The following is a 19,522-nucleotide window of genomic DNA, read 5'->3' on the forward strand; positions in this document are numbered from 1 at the left end:
AAATTACATTTACTCAGCAATTTCATAAAAGGGCATTTAATAAAAAAAAAACCTTAGAATTGAATGCATTTCATTTTATAAATAACTCCCTCTTTTGTCCTAATTCTTTCTCCTTTTCACTACAGACTGTGTCAGACTGCCACTAGATCAATAACCAATTTGGGGAACACAGCCCTAGAGGCTATGTGAACCACGTTATTGTACTACTAGCATTCAGAGACTCCCAGAGGGGCTGTGGAAAGAAATCATGGGGTCAGTCATCTTGGATAAGAAAAAAAATTACATCTTTATTCTCCCTACCCTAACTGCAAGTTAGCATTTCCTTCAATTATGAATGCAGGCAACAAAGCGCTGTAGTATCATTAGCAGCAACTGTAACTTTGTCACCCACCGAAATCAGATATTTATATATCACATTACACTTGTTGTAGACACCTTGAAGTACTGTTTATGCTCATCACTACTTTGAAAGTATGCTAGTTATTTAGGTCACTGTTAGGTCTCTTATTTCAATGCACTAATGAAGAAGTATGTATATTGCCATATAACACTTTTTAAAAATATCTTAGCTTTAATTTCAATATAATTGGTTTCCTTTAGACTCCTATGTCTTTGTATACATTTAAAACATTATTCCCGGGGGCACCTGGGTGGCTCAATCGTTAAGCGTCTGCCTTCGGCTCAGGTCATGATCCCAGGGTCCTGGGATCAATCCCTGCATCGGGCTCCCTGCTCAGCAGGGAGCCTGCTTCTCCCTCTCCCACTCCCCCTGCTTGTGTTCCCTCTCTCGCTGTCTGTCAAATGAATAAATAAAATCTTTAAAAAATAAATAAATAAAATAAAATAAAACATTATTCCAAGAAGGAGTATCAGACTGCCAAAGGAGCCCATGACACAAGAGGATACAAAACCTACTCTAAACCCTACTTATCCCTTCCCTCAGTCCTCACACCCTGTTATGACCAGTCCTCAGAAAGGAAGGGACAACAGCTCCCAGGGAAAATGTCCACCATGCACTTTCCTCATCAGGAATTCTTCATTGGTCCTCAATTTCACCCCTTCCTTCTGTTCTCTTAAATCATCATAAGGTTTCACCATCTCTTTAACTGGCCAAATAAGGTGAAGCTAGAGAGAGATCTAGTGCCAACATTTAAGGAGGTGGTTACTCTCAGGCCCTGATTCTTTAAACGCAGAATCAGCACCTGTACAGCCCTGAGAATGAGTTCCCCCTTAAAGTTACGTATGCTGGGTGCCTCTGGCCTCACCCCAATTCAGGCCCTGCTATAACCAAATATATACTCATGGTGTAAGCAAAGCTCTCGAAAATGCTCCACTCAACTTTCATTAGAACTCAGTCTCAACCCTGGCTCCACATAACAATCACCTGGGGAGCTATTAAAACTCCCCATTTCAGGCTGTACCGCAGGCTAATTAAATGAGAATTTCTGAAGGTGGCCCCTAGCACCTCTATTTTTTACTTTGCATTTAAAGCTCTCCAGCAGATTCTCAAGTGCAAACAAGGCTGGGAACCACGGCCTGAGAAAGAAGACTTCTTTAGAAATCCCTCAGGAGTTCTGGATGAATCTGAAATCCAACTGTTTGAGCTTAAAAAGTGACAGATGATTAAGTCTCAGTCCCCATGCACAAGCACTCATCTCTTCATTCACTCAACAAATGTGCCCTGAGTGTCCACAGTGCTCCACAGCACAGATCTTCCTCCCTTCCCTTCAGGTAAGCTTGTAGACTAGTGAGGAAGACAGAAATTAGTCAAACCTGTAAAGGAGTATTTACAAACTGATTAAAGTGCTATAAAGGAACAGATGCTGAGAGAGAGTAAAGTAGGGAGAGGACTGTCACACAGAAGCATTATCTAACAGGATTAACCCATCCAAGGATTACCTAACTCCCTAGGGATATGTACTTTTGTTTTGACTTACTATTTACTCTTCATTATGCATCTTACAACTTTACTGGTAGAAAACTGTTAGCTAACTAATCTTGTCTAATAGCAATGCAAGTGAATTTCATCTTAGAAAAGAGTATAATAACCAAATTACAGTTTTACTGCTCTACAGGGCATTCATCAATTTTATATGTAATTTAGCAATCTTACTCCAGCATTCTATCTTTCCATGACTATAAATACTTCTGACTCTCCTACACTTTCTTGAACCAGCTTTACTCTACACTGGTTCCTTCATTAATGAATTAATTTGACAGAACCTACTTTAGACAGGATGGTGGGGACAGTCCACAAATCCTGAAGGATGAGGAGGAAAAGCCAGCCATTGGAAAGAGAGGGGGAGAAACAGACTGCCGGGAACCCAAGACCTCAAGATAACATGGTCTTTCCCACACCAGAAATGGCTAGGCCAGGGAGGCCGGGCTACAGATTGCGAACACAAGGGGCACGGGCAAGTTTAAGATGAGGATGGAGAAGCAGAGACTAGATTACTTAAGGGCCTTAAAGATCAGTGTAGTGACTTTGATTTTAGTCTGATGTACAACAAGCCAACCAGTGGAGGATTTCAAGGAGTAGGATGAAAAGATCATTCCTACTGCCGCATGGGAAAAGAGACTAAAAGAGAGAAGAGAGGAGGCCAAGAAATCAATGACAAAACCACTGTGATATCCGAGTGAGTGGCTGAAGGTGGCTGGGTCTAGTAGGTATAGAGAGATGGAGGGAGCAAGCAATGAGACTGGAGCCGCACTGCCAGGAATGTTGATGGATTACACTGTGGAGCAAGGGAAAGGGCGGAATCAAGGATGACTTCTAGGTTCCTGGACTGAGCAACTATAGATGCTGGTGGCATTGGCCGAAATGGGCAAGGCTGGGGGTTAGAGGTTAACACACACATACACACAGACGCATGTAATTCGTGAAGTAAGAATAGACTCACAACTCCATGAGTGTGATGAGGCTACTACAACCTTTCAGATTAAGTTCTCACAGAGCATTCTCTTTGGCCTTCAAGGTTTGTGTCATCAAACATTAAACTAATGGATTTCAAGCAGTAAACTGGAAAATTCTAAGTGGCAGCTCAAAGTGTGGCCCAATGTTGCCCTCATTCTTAACATATGCTGACTGCAAATAACTTTTATTTAATAAATCTTTAAATGAAGGAATAAATTCAAAATTAACTGTGAGTATACTTAAACTGTCAAAGGTAAAAGGCAGCATCAGGATTTATAAAATACAACTGAAAAGGCCTTACACTTGTGAAAAAGTGTTAATCCTTTACACATGTCATAATTTAGACAACTCCCCCCGCTTCTCCCCCTTTTCCACTCCCAGGAAATTTGGCTATAGATGTGGGCATAAATCAGGTAAAAGACCATTCTAACTTAAAATAAACAACAAAAGTGTTAAAAATTTATTCTTGAATACAACAAAGCAGCTTTAACTTTTCCAGAAGATAAAGTTGGAAGATACAACAATAAAGCTTAATGATCATTTACAATGGAATGGAAACTGGAAACTTTCCGTGTCTACCCCAAGTCCAATTACAATGTGATGTTAATCACAGCAAGTGACTTACATCAGAGACCACTCTGCCTTATAGTGATAAACACCAAACTTGCCACTGAAATAATGCTCCATTAAAAACTATTTTAAGGAACCAAATTATGTAATATCAAGGGATGCCTTTTGGGTAAGATTTTTTTTCCCATTCAGAATATATTCCATGATTCCAGATTATAATCAGCACCTTACTAAACCGAATAATCAAGAAGAGGCTACTATGCATGAAGATCAAGGAAAGTGAAGGCTGAGCTTCTGGCTCCAAACTCTACTAACCTTATGTCTTTAGGCAAATTACTCAACGCCCCCTAAACTTCAATTTCCACATCTGTAAGAGAAGGATAACAACAGTACCACAGGAGAGACTTCCAGTGTTTATCCAGAGCCAGTTCTCTCCTTGCAGGCACAGAAGAGAATTACACCGCCCCCAGTCTGCTCTGCAGTTCAGTGGATCCATGTGACAAGTTCTGGCCAATGCACTGTGAGCAGGAGTCATGTGAGTCATATCCAGGACCAAGTATTTAACTGCTAGGGTGAGAAGCTATTTCTCTGTTGCAGCAATTATAGGAACAGGTGCTTGCCAGGGGAGGGGGGGGTGCCACAAGATAAAGTAGCCAGGATCCTGAAGCCACCACATGGAGGGCAGCTGCCCTAGAGGGTCACCATGACCCACTGCAAAGCAAGAAGTGACCCTGTATTTTGTTAAGGCACTGGGATTTCAGTGGGATTTGTTTCACAGTTTATCATAGGCAATGCAAACTAACACAAACACCTAATTTAGTAGGATGTCGTGAGGACTAAATGAGATGGTATCTGGCAGACACTAAGCCTTTAATAAAGATTAGTGGGATGATTATGGCTCCCTGATGGTTAGTGCAAAAGGACTTTATTTCCCATAGTCAAGCTATCAGAATCTTCTCAGCTATTTAAGAGTTGTCCTACAAGGTTCCTGAACCCACTTTGAGGTTTATCAAGAACTTCACAGGACAGGCATGGACAGATGAGTGGTTTTTATCTCAAAATGAGGAAAAGGAAAAAGTTCCTGCATGGCTGCATGAACTTATGAAAGTAACTCAGATCAGAGTAAATGAACAGAGGACTTCAGCACAGCCCTGGAATAATCACCTTCTTCATAGAGATTTGTAAACCCAATACTGAGGCAGTATAAATGATGCTCTGGGGCTTTACTTTTTAAGTTGTGGAAAGTGTTCAAACATTCACTGGGTTGGGGGCAGGGATGGCAAGATAAGAAAACGTTAAATCAAAACTTTGAGAAGCTAAATTCATTCTGCCAAAAGTTTGGCAGCTCCATAGGACTTACTAATCATTAGATGGGTGCTTCAGGAATTGGGGGATTAAAGGACAATCATGCATGAGAGGACTCGCAGGGGCAGGAGAAGAAATAGGAGCGGTTCCACTCTAACTCTCCCACGTACTTGTCCGCTTGTCCCTAACAGAACTTCAAATGGCATTATATATTCTTCAGGAGGAAAATAAAACTAAATGTTATTATTTTGCCACAGGCTCTAGAATTCTTGTCCCGATCTCATTCTGCTAAAGAACAAAAACTATTTTAACGTCAAGTCCGTTAAAGGCATGAATCTCAGGTCACTCTCTGAATATTTTTCCCATTTCAAAAAGAAAAAGTAAGATACCTGCTAAGTTTTCTTACTTTATTTTACAACAGTTGGAAGAAGCAAGGAGAAATTCCACAAATGCTTATAACAGGCCTTAAGCCCACTAAAAATGGTTCTCATAAACAAGACACCCGTCATGGACAATCAAATGTATAAATGGGAGATACTTACCACATTTAAGACTCTCTATCCGTACAGGGAGGCCAGACTGTGCTGCAGCAATTAGTTTTAAGGCAATGTAAAACTGTGTTGGACCAAAATAACCAACCCGCTTTGCACCACACAGTTCTGTGATCTGAAAACAGACAAGAAAAACCAGGCTGAAAACCCCATTTCATAACAGGAAAATGAGACAAGATATGTTATGAAATCTCAAGGATTTCACAGTGTAGCTAACCAAAAACTCCCTGGAGAACCTATGTGTACACACTCGTTAGGGGTTTTTTCCACCAGTTTATAGGAAGATTTTCAATTCAGATAATTAAATTCTACCTACTCATGATGTTTCAGGACTGAGTGATTATTCCTCCTCTTTCAAAGATAAAAATAAAGGTGACAAAGATGGCTGTTACTGTTCTTACAAAAGACAGTGACTTGTTCAGGGGGTGGATACTAATGTACAAAGTCTAGAAGATCACTGGGGTGAAAAGAGAACAGGTTAGTCATTACCACTACTTGTGGATTATCCCAGCTGATCAAAACTAAAAGTGAATTAATTATTTTTAAAGTTTTCAGGCAACAGGATTCCTAAGCATTGAAACTACATCACAAGTGCTCACTTCAGAGAAGCAAGGGGGGGGGGGGTTCCTATGAACACAAATGTCTTTAAGATCTTGCAATCTTTAATTTGCAGACCTTAAATTAACACATATCCTATTGGTAGTTTAAAACTAACAAATATTCAATGACTTTTTAAAGTTATTTCAAAGTAATACTCAAAAGTTCAAATAATAGTAAATGGGGTGAAGATCTAAAAAGGACCCTCCACTTCCTATGGCCCAGAGGAAAACATTATATTCTTTTAGAAATGTTCTATGCATATACATAGCACACACCTGTGTTTTTCCTCTTGTTTACTCAATACTTTATACAAACAGAATACCATATACTATTTTGCAACTTGTTTTCATTTAGCATTATCCCTTGAAAAAAAATCTTCTCTACCAGCACAGTTAAAAATACATCTTTCTTTTAACAACTACATAATACTCTGCTATAAAGATACACCGTGGTTTCTTTTTTTTAGTTGGTCCTTATGGATGGGCTTTTAGATTTCCAAACTATAAACAGCCACTAATTAATCTTAAGAAAATTCCTATAAAAATTCAACTAGGATGTCAGCAAAAAATGGGGGGAATAAAGGCCTCCAAAAATTCTCTCCTCTATCAAAGCAATGAGAAAACTATGCAAAGGGACAGAACTCTGGAAATGAACCAAAGGCTCGCAGCAATCCAGGGAGCGTTTATTCAAGAAAAGCTGTGAATCTCAGGAAGAACACTGAGCTTTGTGGTATTTAACTGGCCTTACACCCAAGCCCCCACCCCAACTGCAGGCATCACTGTGGTTGCAGGCATCCCCAGCCTGTAGTCACAGTGAGACAAACAGCCTGGCAGCCACAGGAGGGGGCAGGACAGGGCTGGGCTTCTTCGATGCATACATTAGTGTTTGTCTTTCTCTTTCTCCCCTCCCCTCTCTCTCTCTCATTTTCCCTCCCTCCCTTCCTCCCCCGCTCCCTTCCTTCCTTCTGCTACTTCTAGTATTTCTCAGAGCAGGTGGTCTAACTCTCCTAGCCCTAGACTACAAGCTGGGGTTGGGGGGAGGGGGCGAGTACTGTCTTCTTGGCTGGATCCACCAAGAATGGAGCTTTCCTCATATGGAACTGGTGGAGGACAGGTGGGGAGCAGGTCATGGTTCAAATACTGCAGACTCACTGCTCTTACCAAGATTTAGGAGATTTTCTTGAATGTTTCTCCATTTGCTGTATGTCCTCAGGTCAATTTCCAATGACTTTAATTATTTTTTATATTTTTTTGTTACCATTTAAAATGTTGCTTCATTGGAGAGGGTCTGCTGAGTTTCTCAGGCTGCTGTTCCAAAAGTCTCAATCCTCCCCAGATTCACTGACTGGAGAAGCAATAGGATGTTATGGTAGAGAACAGCCCTTGGAATAAATGACTTGGTTGTGAATCCTGGCCTGGGCACTAATTAGCTGTTTGCATAACCTAAGGCAAACTACTTAACTCTTGTGCCTCAGTCTCCCCATAAGTGTAAAAAGAGGTAACGGTAATTACCTCATGAGAACTAATTAGCAGTGCTGAAAATAGTGCCCATTCAATAAATGCACTGCTGTCTGATTTATTGATCCACTTGTCTTATTTTGTTCCCAGTCTAGGTGCATATTAGAATAACCTGAGGAGCTTCTGAAAAATACAGTTACCTATGCCCTACCCCCCAAAGATTCTGCTTTAGCTGGTAAATTGTGCAGCCCAGGCATGCGTATTTTTGCAAAGCTCTCAACGTAATTCTAATGTGCAGCCAAGGCTGAGAATTACTGCTCCTTCAGTGATCTCATTCCCTCTCCAGGCCTCAATTACCATCCAAATGATCACCAAATCACTCTCTCCAAACGTAACATCTCAGATGCTTCATGCACTTTTCCAAAACCCTAACACAGATACCCAATGCCATCTCAGACAATAACATAAATAAGCCCCTTCCCACATATCCTGGCACCTGTTAATTAATCTTGCTGATGTCAACTATTCCATATCCTAAATCAGAAACTTATCTCCAATGGCAACCATATCCAGTTGATCCTACCACTGACCCATGTCCCAAATCAAGGCTATCTTCTTCCCTGTCACAGCCTTAACCCTTCCTAATATCTCACCTGGCTACCGTGACAGATTTTCTAAATAGAATTCACACACTTAACCATACAGGGACAGATTTCTTTAACTTTTTTCTAACTTTATTCTATAGTTGGTAGTGTTCTCGCAACAAAACATGCAGGCACTAATACTGAGAGAGATGAAAAACCCAAGTGTGACTTTCAGATAATAGTGAGTTTTCCTCAAGTGAACAAGTAGACATCAATACTAATTATCAGAATTTGTTTCAAGAAGAAATATAATATTCATATGGAAAAACATAGATACAGAAAAGCATACAAATCCTAAGTGTATAGTGTATGGGAAGGTAAGTTTTCACAAATGGAACACAACTACATAACAAGCAGCCAGGATCAAGAAATAAAACATTACAAGTCTTCTAGAAGCCGCCCTGTGCAGCTCCTTTCAATCGCTACCCATATGCCATTTTCCTAACTTCTAATACCATAGATTAGTCTTGCCTTTTTCTGAACTTTATAGAGTCAAAGAGTATGTACCCATATGTCTGGCTTCTTTGTTCAATGTTATTTGTAACATTGTTCCAAGTTGCTGAGGGAAATTACGGTCCAATCATTTTAGTTGTTATTCAAATATTTGTGTGGATATATCACAAATTATCTATCCTTCTGCCACTGGACATTTGGGTGGTTTCCACTTTGGGTCTATTCTGAATCGTGCTGCTCTAATATTCTTGCTCATGTCTTGTCAAGACATGTAGAGCGGAATACATTGGCCTGAAATACATTTCTCTTTAGGTTTTTATCTAAGAGTGGTAATTGCTGGCTTACCAGTGTTAGTAGATACGGCCACACTGCCACCAACGGAGTTTGGGAATTCAGTTTGCTTTACGTCCTTGCCAACACTTGGTATTTTTAGGCTTTTTCATTTTCAGCATTCTAATGGGAGTGTGGTATAATATCTCATTGTAGTTTTACTTTGCATTTTTCTGAGAACTAGGAAGTTTATCACTTTTTCATAGGATCATAGGTATTATGGTCCTGAGACCAATCCCAAAACGTGAAGGGGGGGGTATCCCACACAGCACCAAGTAATTCTCCAGACAACACTTGGGTATCCTACAGTTCAACTCAACTCTGACAGGATTACCTAGAGACAGCATCAGATTCCACAGATTAAGGGCTCAGTCCTCCAAGACTGCCCCCTTGGGCACCACCCCCCCCACTTCAGACATAAGTCACAAGCCCAGGTTGTTACCAATTGGCTATAAATCAGATGTTCCCATGACCCCCTCCTCAGGTTTGGTTAATTGGCTACAACAGCTCACAGAACTCAACATTTTACTCAGTAGATTAAGTTTATTATAAAAAAGGATATAACCCAGATACAGCCAAGTGAAAGAAATGAATAGGGCAAGGTATGGGGGAGTGTGCAGTTTCTATAGCCTCTTGGAGCACCACTCCACTCTCCCCAAATACCTGGTGCTCACCAACCCAGAAGCTCTCTGAAATCTGTCCTTTTGGGTTTTTATGGATGCTTCATTACATAAGCATGATTTGATTAAATCACTGACCACTGGCAATTGATTCAACCTCCAGCCCCCTCCCCGCCTGGAGGTTTGTGGGGGGCGGGTATCCAAAGTTCCAAACCTCGGATCACAAGGTTGGTTCCCTTGGCAACCAGCCCCCATCCTGGTTACCTGAGGCTTACCCTAAGTCACCTTATTAACATAAAAAAAAGACACATTTACTGCTCCGATCACAGGAAATTCCAAGGGTTTTAGGGGCTCTGTGCTTTAGGAACTGGGCTGGAGACCAAATACATATTTCTTATTATAAATCACAACGTTACCACGGGCATGTGACCATTTGCATGTGACCAATTCTCTACTAATCTCCATGAAATAGGGAGATGTGTTTGTTGTTCATCTGTTCATTCTCTGCCATATTGTCTATACTTAATAAATACTGGTTGAATAAATAATTTTTCTGACCCATACTCACCTCAGCTCATCTTGCAATTCCAGTTTGTCTTCCACAGTATCTGCATATTCTTCCTTTTGAAAGCTGACGATACTGTTATGCTTTAAGACATCTCATCCTGGAAGTCCACCATACTCAGGACAATATTCTATCTCCTTAGTTTGGCATTAAAGTCCCTTCACAACCTGGCCCGGAACAGCTTCTCCAGTTTCATCTCTGAACATGGATGAAACACGGACACACAAACGAACACACACACACGCACTTCTGTAGCTGCATTCCACTTCTCCCACTTTCACAGACACATCTTGTACTTTCACTTCTCTGTATCTATGCACATGGTGCAGAAGATGGCAAACTAAATAGCCTTAAAGTCAAGGCTGGTTTGCAGCACGGAAAACTAATTAGTTTTATAACTTAGGGCAAATTTATTTGAATCTGCCTGAAACCTAATTTCCTCATTTGTAAAACAGAGATAGTGCCTCCCTCATAGGACTATTGTGAAGAAAAAAATGAACTAGTGTACTAAATGAACCTAATACAATGCTTAGGGATATTCAATAATTGCTGGGTTCCATCCCTTTTACCTGAAACTGGAACTTACTCCCTCCGTTCTTGAATGCTACTTCTCTGTAGCTCCTTCCTTCCCAAGTCCCCAGGTATAGTTTATTTTCCCTGTGTATTCTCCGACTCTTCAAATATATATAAATGCCCACATGATATACTGTCTCGGATTTGTTTCCAAATAAAAGGGCGGAGGGGAATAAGTAGAGCAGAGCGTATGGGTGCAACAAGCATGCCCCTGAGTTGAGAACTGTTTAAGTTGGGTGATGGCATTCATGGGGGTTCATTCTCCTACTCTGTCTGTACTTACGTGTATGTTTGACATTCTCCACATTCAAGCTTTTTCATGTCTGTTTCAGCACTTATCACATATTATAATTATCTGTTTATCTCTGCCTCCCATTAAATTGTCTTCTCTCCAAGGGCAAGGGATAACTTCCATTCACCTCCCACCCAGCACAAGGACAGGCATCCAGGATGCAGTCAAAAAAATTTTCAATTAAGTGAATGAACCAACCCTCACAAAAAGTAACTGAGTTGTGTAATACATCCCTTACTGTGAATATATAAGTTACACATCTTCAGATACAGGCTTGCCTATACATGGGAAAAAACACCAACATCATCAATGTGGTTCCAGCATTAATATAGTTGTGTTGCAGAATAATCCCTAAAAAATTATAATCCTTGACATGCAAACAATTTAACTACTATTTCAGTGTTAATTTAATATCAAGTTAACCTTCAGTTATTCCTTTGCCGTAAGTAATACATAGAACTGAAAAGCTCTTAACTAAAGGTAAATGAAATTGCTATTAAACCTCCATATTGGTACTTTGAGACCAACACTCAAATCTGACATTAGTAAACTGCTTTATTTACCTTGGAAAGTATCCTTTGGTCCCATACACCACTAGGATCACTGCTTTGTAGCAAACGTGGAACATACACACATAAATGAGGTAAAGCCCATAGGTCACTTTTCTTGCTCTTTGTACACTAACCCTCCAAGAGACATGCCAAGAAATTTCTGAAATATTCAAGCCATAAGGAAGACAAAGTAATTATTATAAGCCTTTGGAACTTACATATGGACCCTTGTAAGACTGAAATGTCTCAATTCAAAAAAGAGGTTAATTTTCTAAGTTTTGTTTCTCAAGGTTCAAGATGTTCTAAATCTAAATTAAATTCTCCATGGAAAAGCTCTAAATTGTGGGTAGAAATATTTTAACACAAACTGAAGAAAATAAGGTGGTGCTTTATCCCCAAATACTCAATTAGCAGGAGATATTTTATATAATTGCTCCTTCAAACAGTCCAAGTTGTCAAGCCTTGCTCAAAATAAAGAAAAAATAGAAAGATTCCACTCCTCTTTTTTAGTCTAAACTCCAAACCTGTAACTCTCAGCTGGATCCACCTCAGATTACACGTTGTGCAAATTTCTGACACAGAACAAGAACCTATGGACTCGTATTTGTTTTCTCAGGTGGAAGGCCAGAGATGAGGAAAAAAAAAAGGAATGGATGAAATCAATTCCTTACAGCTTACAGATGTACACTAAACTGTGGGGGTGCTGGATACGAATCAGAAAAACTCACCGACCATTTGGGAGGAACCTGGACAAAGTTCTGGAAGAAGACTGAAGGCCACTAAACTAGCTTCCCTCCAACCTAATTCTGAAAGATTAAGTGACTGTGCTGAGTAATCAGTCCACACATGTTCCAGTTTCCCTGAAATAATACTTTCTTTCCTAGCTGAAATGTAATAAATTTTCAGAGCTATTCAAAAGTTGGAATAAGCTTCTCTCTTTCAAGTATTTTTTAAAGACTTCCTTAGAAAGATTTAAAATTGTAAAAAGTCTTGTTGGGAGGGGTTGAAAGAATTCTGCAAGAGCACCAGTGGACCCTTATTTACTATTCTTTCTCTGCTGTAGCTGCCGAGTTCAGATCTTTGCTCACACATCGACTACTTCAAGTCCTGCCCTTAGACTCATGCAATTTCACCACACCATCCTCCACACTCCCTCCATGAGATCTTATTGAAACAAGATCACCCCCAACTCAAAGGGACTTTCAGGGCTCCTCGTTCCCTTTCCTGTAAAACCCAGACTCCTGAGCATGGCTTTTGAGGCCCTCCCATCTGGCCTAAACAACCTTTCCAACAACCCCACGTCTGCCTCCTCCCCACCCTGCATCTAAGGCTTCAGCCACTCCAGATGCCAACCAGTCTCTCAACACATAAGAGCCACTCAAGCCTATGGGCACCTGGTGTGTCCCCTGCCTGGAAGCCAGAGGTCTCCCCACTTCATTACCCGCAAGACTCATTCTCCAGATTACCTCAAGACCAACCTTATGTTTGCAACCTTAACTCCATATGGCAGTTTTCTGCATTCCAATAACCCTCCTGACTAGCTTTCTATCACATCACTAGCCTTGTAATATAGCCAAGTCTGTATCTTGGTCATTGTCTCCACTGTACTCCCAACTCCTTCCCCTATCCCCCAAGTGCCCAGCCCGAGGCAAGAGTATATCTTTATCATGTGTACCCCAGGACTCATATTTTACAATGCTTGCTATTTTTCAGTTGCTCAATTAATGTTTGCTGAATTAATTCATTTTCACAGCCTGTAGTAACAGAATCACTCCTCTTTCTCTCATCTTGTAATTACTTTTACAAGTGGCTGCTAAATTGGCTTCAGTCATTTCACACCATATAGCCATAAGAGTTCCCACAGGAATATAAGAGAATATCAACTTATCTGTTCCATCCCTGCTCAGGTAGGAAGGACTGGTTAGGATCAAAGCATGAGGAAAGGCCTCATCATGCTTTATTTTGGCCCTTTGCCTCAGAGCCCAGAACACCTCAGTGATGCTCCACCAGCTAGGTGCTCCAGAGACGCACACTGCAGGCTTCTTCCTTCAAGCCTCCTTCTTCTCAGCAAATCCCCAGGAGATGTCAGCCCCCAAGTAGGCACCCTCAACAATAGAAATATAGAGGAATATTTGAAGGACATGCTTACAAGTTGTACCAGCTGAAGAGTCAGGTCAACCATCCTGAGTTTTCCTTTCCTGTTCATTTACACATTCTAAAAATCAAGAGGGATTGTCAGTCCAGAGGTACCTGGGTGAGCTGCCCAAGAAAATATGAACCCCCATATCCAAATACTCAACATCAAGTACCACAGTATATGCCTAAGCCAAACTAGCACACTGTTAACGAGAAGACAGACATTCAGTGCTTAGGCATAATTTCAGACAGAAAAGCCCACTAATACCTGGAAATACTTAACACTTTAAAATGTATTAAGCACCTCCCCATTAAAAGCATTGTGTTCGGGCCTTGCTACGAAGTGAGCAGCACTGAACAAAATAACTTACTCTTTTCTCTCTCTCACTCTCTCACTCCCTCCCTCCCCCACCCCTAAATACTTTACTATTCACCTCCCCAAAACAGAGATATTCTCCTACACCATCCCACCATCATCACCACATCTCAGGAAATCAACATTAATATTATCATACAACATATGATCCATACTCAGGCTCCCTCAATTGTCCTATAAATGGCCTACAGAACTCTTCCTCTTTCGTATCCAAGATTTAATTAATGTTTATGCATTACATTTTTATCTTATCTCTCCTTAATCTTCCCTTAATCTAGCACCATCTCCCTTGGTTATTCATGACACTGAATCCTTTCAAGAGTGCACAATGTTCCTGCAGAATGTTCCACATTTTAGATTTGTCTGTTTCCTTATAACATTCACATCAAACATTTCTGGCAGAAACACCACATAGGTGATACTGTGATATAGTAAGAGGTACACATCAGTGAGGGGCACATAATGTCAGAACATCCCACCATTGGTTACCAAGCCTGGCCATTTGGTTAAGGTGGTGACAGCCAGATCTCTCCATTGTAAAAACATGTTTTCACTTAGTACTTGCAGACCATTCTATCCCCTGACAAATCGGCTTTTCAATCTGTTAAATACTAATTCTAAGTAAGTCTAGCTAAATTACATCAACATCTATAGAACTGGAATCCTAATTCAAAATCACAACAAAGATGGGGAGATTATTTATTCCATGTGGTATGTGTCATTACCTCCAGTTTATGCACAAATCAACACAACTTAGTTAAGTGAGATGTTCAAGGTCACAAGTTCGGAGCCAATACTCAAACCTACACATGCATGTGTCCAAAGCTCATGGTCTTCCCATTACAACAGGGGTTGGAAAACTAATGTTCACAAGCCAAACCTGGATCATTGCCTGGTTTTGTATGGCCCATAAGCTGAGAATGGTTTTCACAGATGAATATTTGCAATCAATTTGATGATCACGGAATGATAACTTCGAATCCCATTAGGTAAAATGTTATCCCAAAAACAAGAATCCCATGTTTCTTACTAGCAGACCTGTATTACAAAAAAAAAAAAAAAAACACACAAAAATTGTACTGGATTATTGTATTTTGAATTTTGTCAATAAAAAGTTTGTGGAAGTTTGTTTTGTCTCTTGCTATATAAGTACCTATATAATGTCCTCAATTTTGCCTCTTGGCCTACAAAGCCTAAAAATATTTACTACGAGGCCCTTTACAGAAAGGGTTACCAACCCCTGCACAACAACGCACTGCCTCCCTGAGCTATACTTTATATCCTTGCAGATACCCTCAATAGCCATGCAGAAAGGATATTTTCTTGAAATAATCAGCTATACTAAGTAAATGCCAGCTTAAAGAGTGAACACTTCCATTAGGAAAGAACATAGGGCCTGGGTGGCTCAGTCGGTTAAGCGCCTGCCTTAGACTCAGGTCATGATCTCTGGGTCCTGGGATCGAGCCTGGCATAGTTGGGCTCCCTGCTCATGCTTCTCCCACTCCCTCTGCCCTTCCCCCTGCTCATGTGCTCACTCAAGCGTGCGCTCTCTTTCCCCCTCTCAAATAAATAAAATAAAATCTTTTAAAAAAAGAACACACATGTATTTACCCCCCATTTTCTACCCATTTATATACATTTGTTTAAAATTTTCCAAAGCTTTTGAACGAGGGCTTCCTACACAACTACATATTTTCACAGCAACCAACTGGAGCAACTGGATGCCAGATTTCAGTTAGAAGCAAAATTTATGCAATAATTAACACCCTAAAAATATGATTCTGCCCTTTTTTCCAGCTTTGAGGTGTAACTGACAAATAATGTCATATAAAGTATACATTGTGATTATTCTCTATACATACACATTATGAAAGGACCCCCCCCAGAGTTAATTAACATATTCGTCACCTCACCTATTTACTTTTGTGTGTGTGTGAGAACACTTAAGTTCTACTCTCTTAGCTAATTTCAATTATACCATACAGTGTTATAAACTATACTCACCATGTTTAACATTAGATCCTAGATGTTATACATCTTATAACTGAAAATGTGTACCCTTTTACCATCCTCTCCCCCTTTCCTCCACCCCCTACCCACCCCAGCCCCTGACAACCACCATTCTATTCTGTTTCCATGAGTTTGACTTTTTATTTCCTCCCAAGATTCCACATTGAAGTGATGCCATATAGTATTTGTCTATGTCTGGCTTATTTCACTTATTTGCTTTTTATTTTAAAGGGGAAAAGGTATTATAAATCTTCATAATCATTCTTTGAAAATGTCCTTACGCATTTGTGAAAACACAATGATCCAAGTCCTCTCAACGTGTAAGCTCCTCCCAAGTTGCAAATCAACTTTGGAAGGTACATTATCTTTCAGGTTCCCCAAGATGCCATTTAATTTAAGGCCAGAGAATCTATAATAAAATTATGGGCCGAATCCAGCCCAGATGCTAAAAACAGGCTGTCCTGGCAGAGGTTACAGCCCAGACCTGGTTTGCCAGCATTCTTGGCCCAAGGCCCAAAATTCACCCCAGTAGCAGGGAAGACCCAGCCTGCCACTCTGGCTCAGATGAAATCTGAACAGGGAAAAGACTCTCAGCAAAAAATCAGGAACTTGTACACTGCTAGTGAAAACACAGATTGGTATGACATCCAGAGACCATGTGGCAATATCCCTAAGAATTATAATCAACTTTTTGATCTAGGAATTCTACCTCCATGAATTTATATTCCATTTTACACAATTAAATGACATATGTACAAGGTCATTCAATACATATTGTCTAAGATACAGATTGGAAAACACCTAGAGGTCCCTCATATAAAATATTAGTTTAATCAACTCTGGTTCATCCACACAACAGAATTCTAGGCAGCTCTAGTAGACATGTGTCATATCTGTGATTACCCATCATCTTTTGAAAGCTTTTCTTTTTGGAGAAATTTCTCATATTACAAGTCTCGCCTCCCAACTTGAAGGCTGAGAATCAAATTCCTAGGCTTCTTTGCAGGTAAATTGCAAACATGTGACCACAGCTCCACTGATCAGACATATGCACACATGACTTCACTTGGGAAGTGAGAAATATAAGGGAAGAGAAGCTGCTCAGAGCATCTACTTTTGCAGGTGGGAAGCTGCAGTAGCTGCAAAGCTGCCTTCCTGGCTCAGGATGACAATGGAAGCACCTGCAGTCAAGGTAAATCCCTGCTATCTGCTGCTCAGTGTGGGCAGGAGCACAGGTGGCTTCCACTTAATACCTCTGCTATGCGGGGCTTGGAAAGTTAGATGCTGGCCTGTTCCTCCAGCTTCCAAACAATTGTACCAGCTACCTAAAGTCCTAATCCCTCTTTGGCTTAACCATCCAGAGTGGATTCAGCTGTCTGCCACAAAAAACAAAAACCACGAACTAAAGAAGAATGAGGAAGCTCCTTGTATAATGCATGGAAAGATCATCAGGTTAAACTGTTGAAACAGAAAAAGCAAGGTGCACAATATGGGTATAGGAGGTTCTTATTTTAAGGGGGTTGACTGTAGACACATTTATTTATATATTCATACGCTATCTCTGGAAGTTGAAGCTAACAAACTTGGCTGCCAGCTGCCCTCCAGGGGACGGGGAAGGGGAAAGGGGAAGAGGAAGGGGAAGAGGAAGGGGAAGGGAAGGGAAGGGAAAGGGTTGGCCAAGGCACAGGGGTAGGGAAGAGTTTGCTGTATTTCATATTATACCTTTTGATTTTTGAATTTTGTACATGTATTATCTACTTAAAATGAATTCAAAAAAGTTGTGAGGAGTAAGAGACAGCCTAAGCTCACGTCAGCAGAAAATATTATAGACACACCCCAAAACCATTCCCCTCCCACTTGCTCTAAGTGCAATTTCAAAACAAAGTGCCCAGCTGGACAAAGCTGCAACAATCCTCACTCACCGAGCCCACATTTAACACACAAACACAGTGCTCTTTCCTCTAAATTGTCAACACAGACCAAGGCAGCAGCTTGCTTTATGAAAATGAGTTATCTTTGTCAAAGGTAGCTCTAACTGGGTGACCAAGGGGAATGCACCTGACCTCCCTTGGTCTCAAGTCTCATCTAATGGAATGAAGCACTCTGACTAGATTGGACACAAGGCTTTTTCTAGATCCATAAATTTTATAAATATGAATTTTATGAGTAAAAGCTAAAATTACAGTTTGAACCTCTCCCTCTGGCACTTACCACTTCTACTTTGTATTATGATTCTCAGTATACCTGCTACATCCCCCTACAAGGCCACAAGTCTCTTGAGGGCAAGTCCAGAATTGCATTCCCCACAGCACCCATCCCATTGATATCCCACTAAGAACGCTTATGGAATACTTTAAATATGCCCTACTGAGTTTTAACTCTTCACTGCACTGAGAGAACCCCTATGAATGTTGTTTTGTACCACTGAATTGTGCCTTATGTGAATACACCACCCTATTCAAAAAAAATTTTTCAGATTTAAAGGATCAGAGACACTACCTGATTCCAGGATAGAAAGCACCTCAGGTGAGTTCAGGTAAGTCATTTTGTAATCACCTAATTCCAATCAAACAAAGCCAAAGAGAAATACAACATATTTCCCCAGAACTTTGAATTTACTCAGTTTTTTTGTTTTGTTTTTGCAGGAGGGAGATCACTTTTGAATTGAAACAAAGAAATATGTTAAGGAGTTGAACATGAAACTAATATGGTTCCTAAAGATGAGAATTCAAAGAAATTCTACACTCAAGCTAACTGCTTTGGTTTTTGCACAATGGATTGGCATACATTGGTTGGACAGAGTGATTCTACAGATTTTATCATGCACCTATACTGTCATTAGGAATGAGGAAAGATTATAGGTAGTGATGACATTTGATGACAATGATTTATTATGACTTTTATAAACTAGGCCTTTGGAAAGACAAGCTGTCCAACTGGCTGCACATGTGCAGGCACACATCTCAGGGTCAGGAGTTCCTCAGGGTTGTCACCTGACCGAGGACAAATCGGGATATAACACTTCGAACTGAGCTGAGGGGAAGAGTGCAATGAGAGTGAACCACCCAGGTACTAAGGAAGCATCCGGCCCACCCCAAGAAGACAGTCACTGTGATGTAGAACAGTATAGGGGAAAAGAACAATAGAATCAACAGTAAGAACATTTACTGAGGGCTGACCGTGTGCCAGGCACTGATTTAAATGCCAGGAATCGATGAGATGAAGAAACGCGCACACGCACACGCACAGAGTCTTGACACTAGAAACTGAATTAAAATGCAACGGCGGCTCAGATTACAAAAGAAAATTCATTTTAGTATGCTGGCCCTGGTTTCTAGGCTCTGCACATCACAAACTTTTGTACAGCTGGAGGCAGCAAAATCTCAGGTGAACACACATGCACTGCCAAGATTACATAAAGCTTTTACTGGTTCTGGCAACTCAGACTTTTCTCAGCAGCCAAAGGATTCACTTTTCAGACTATTTGTTTACTGACATTTTTAGTGCTTTTCAAAAATAAAATTACAGGTTGGGGTTATTTGGTATTTTTGTAAGTTTGTTCATTTCAGTCCCTT

The 19,522-nt window shown here is 40.5% G+C and overlaps 1 protein-coding gene across 7 annotated transcripts in view; it reads right to left on the minus strand.

Moving 5' to 3' along the window:
* REPS2 (RALBP1 associated Eps domain containing 2) overlaps positions 1-19,522 on the minus strand; it is a 219,156-nt gene that overhangs the window by 157,011 nt on the left and 42,623 nt on the right. For all 7 annotated transcript variants that reach the window (XM_078064787.1, XM_078064785.1, XM_078064788.1 and 4 more), the window contains exon 2: positions 5,332-5,455. In XM_078064787.1, coding sequence (XP_077920913.1) covers positions 5,332-5,455 — 124 coding nt within the window. The remainder of the gene's footprint in view (positions 1-5,331; positions 5,456-19,522) is intronic.

The sequence above is a fragment of the Halichoerus grypus genome, chromosome X (genome assembly GCF_964656455.1).
Source record: "Halichoerus grypus chromosome X, mHalGry1.hap1.1, whole genome shotgun sequence".
Lineage (NCBI taxonomy): Eukaryota > Metazoa > Chordata > Mammalia > Carnivora > Phocidae > Halichoerus > Halichoerus grypus.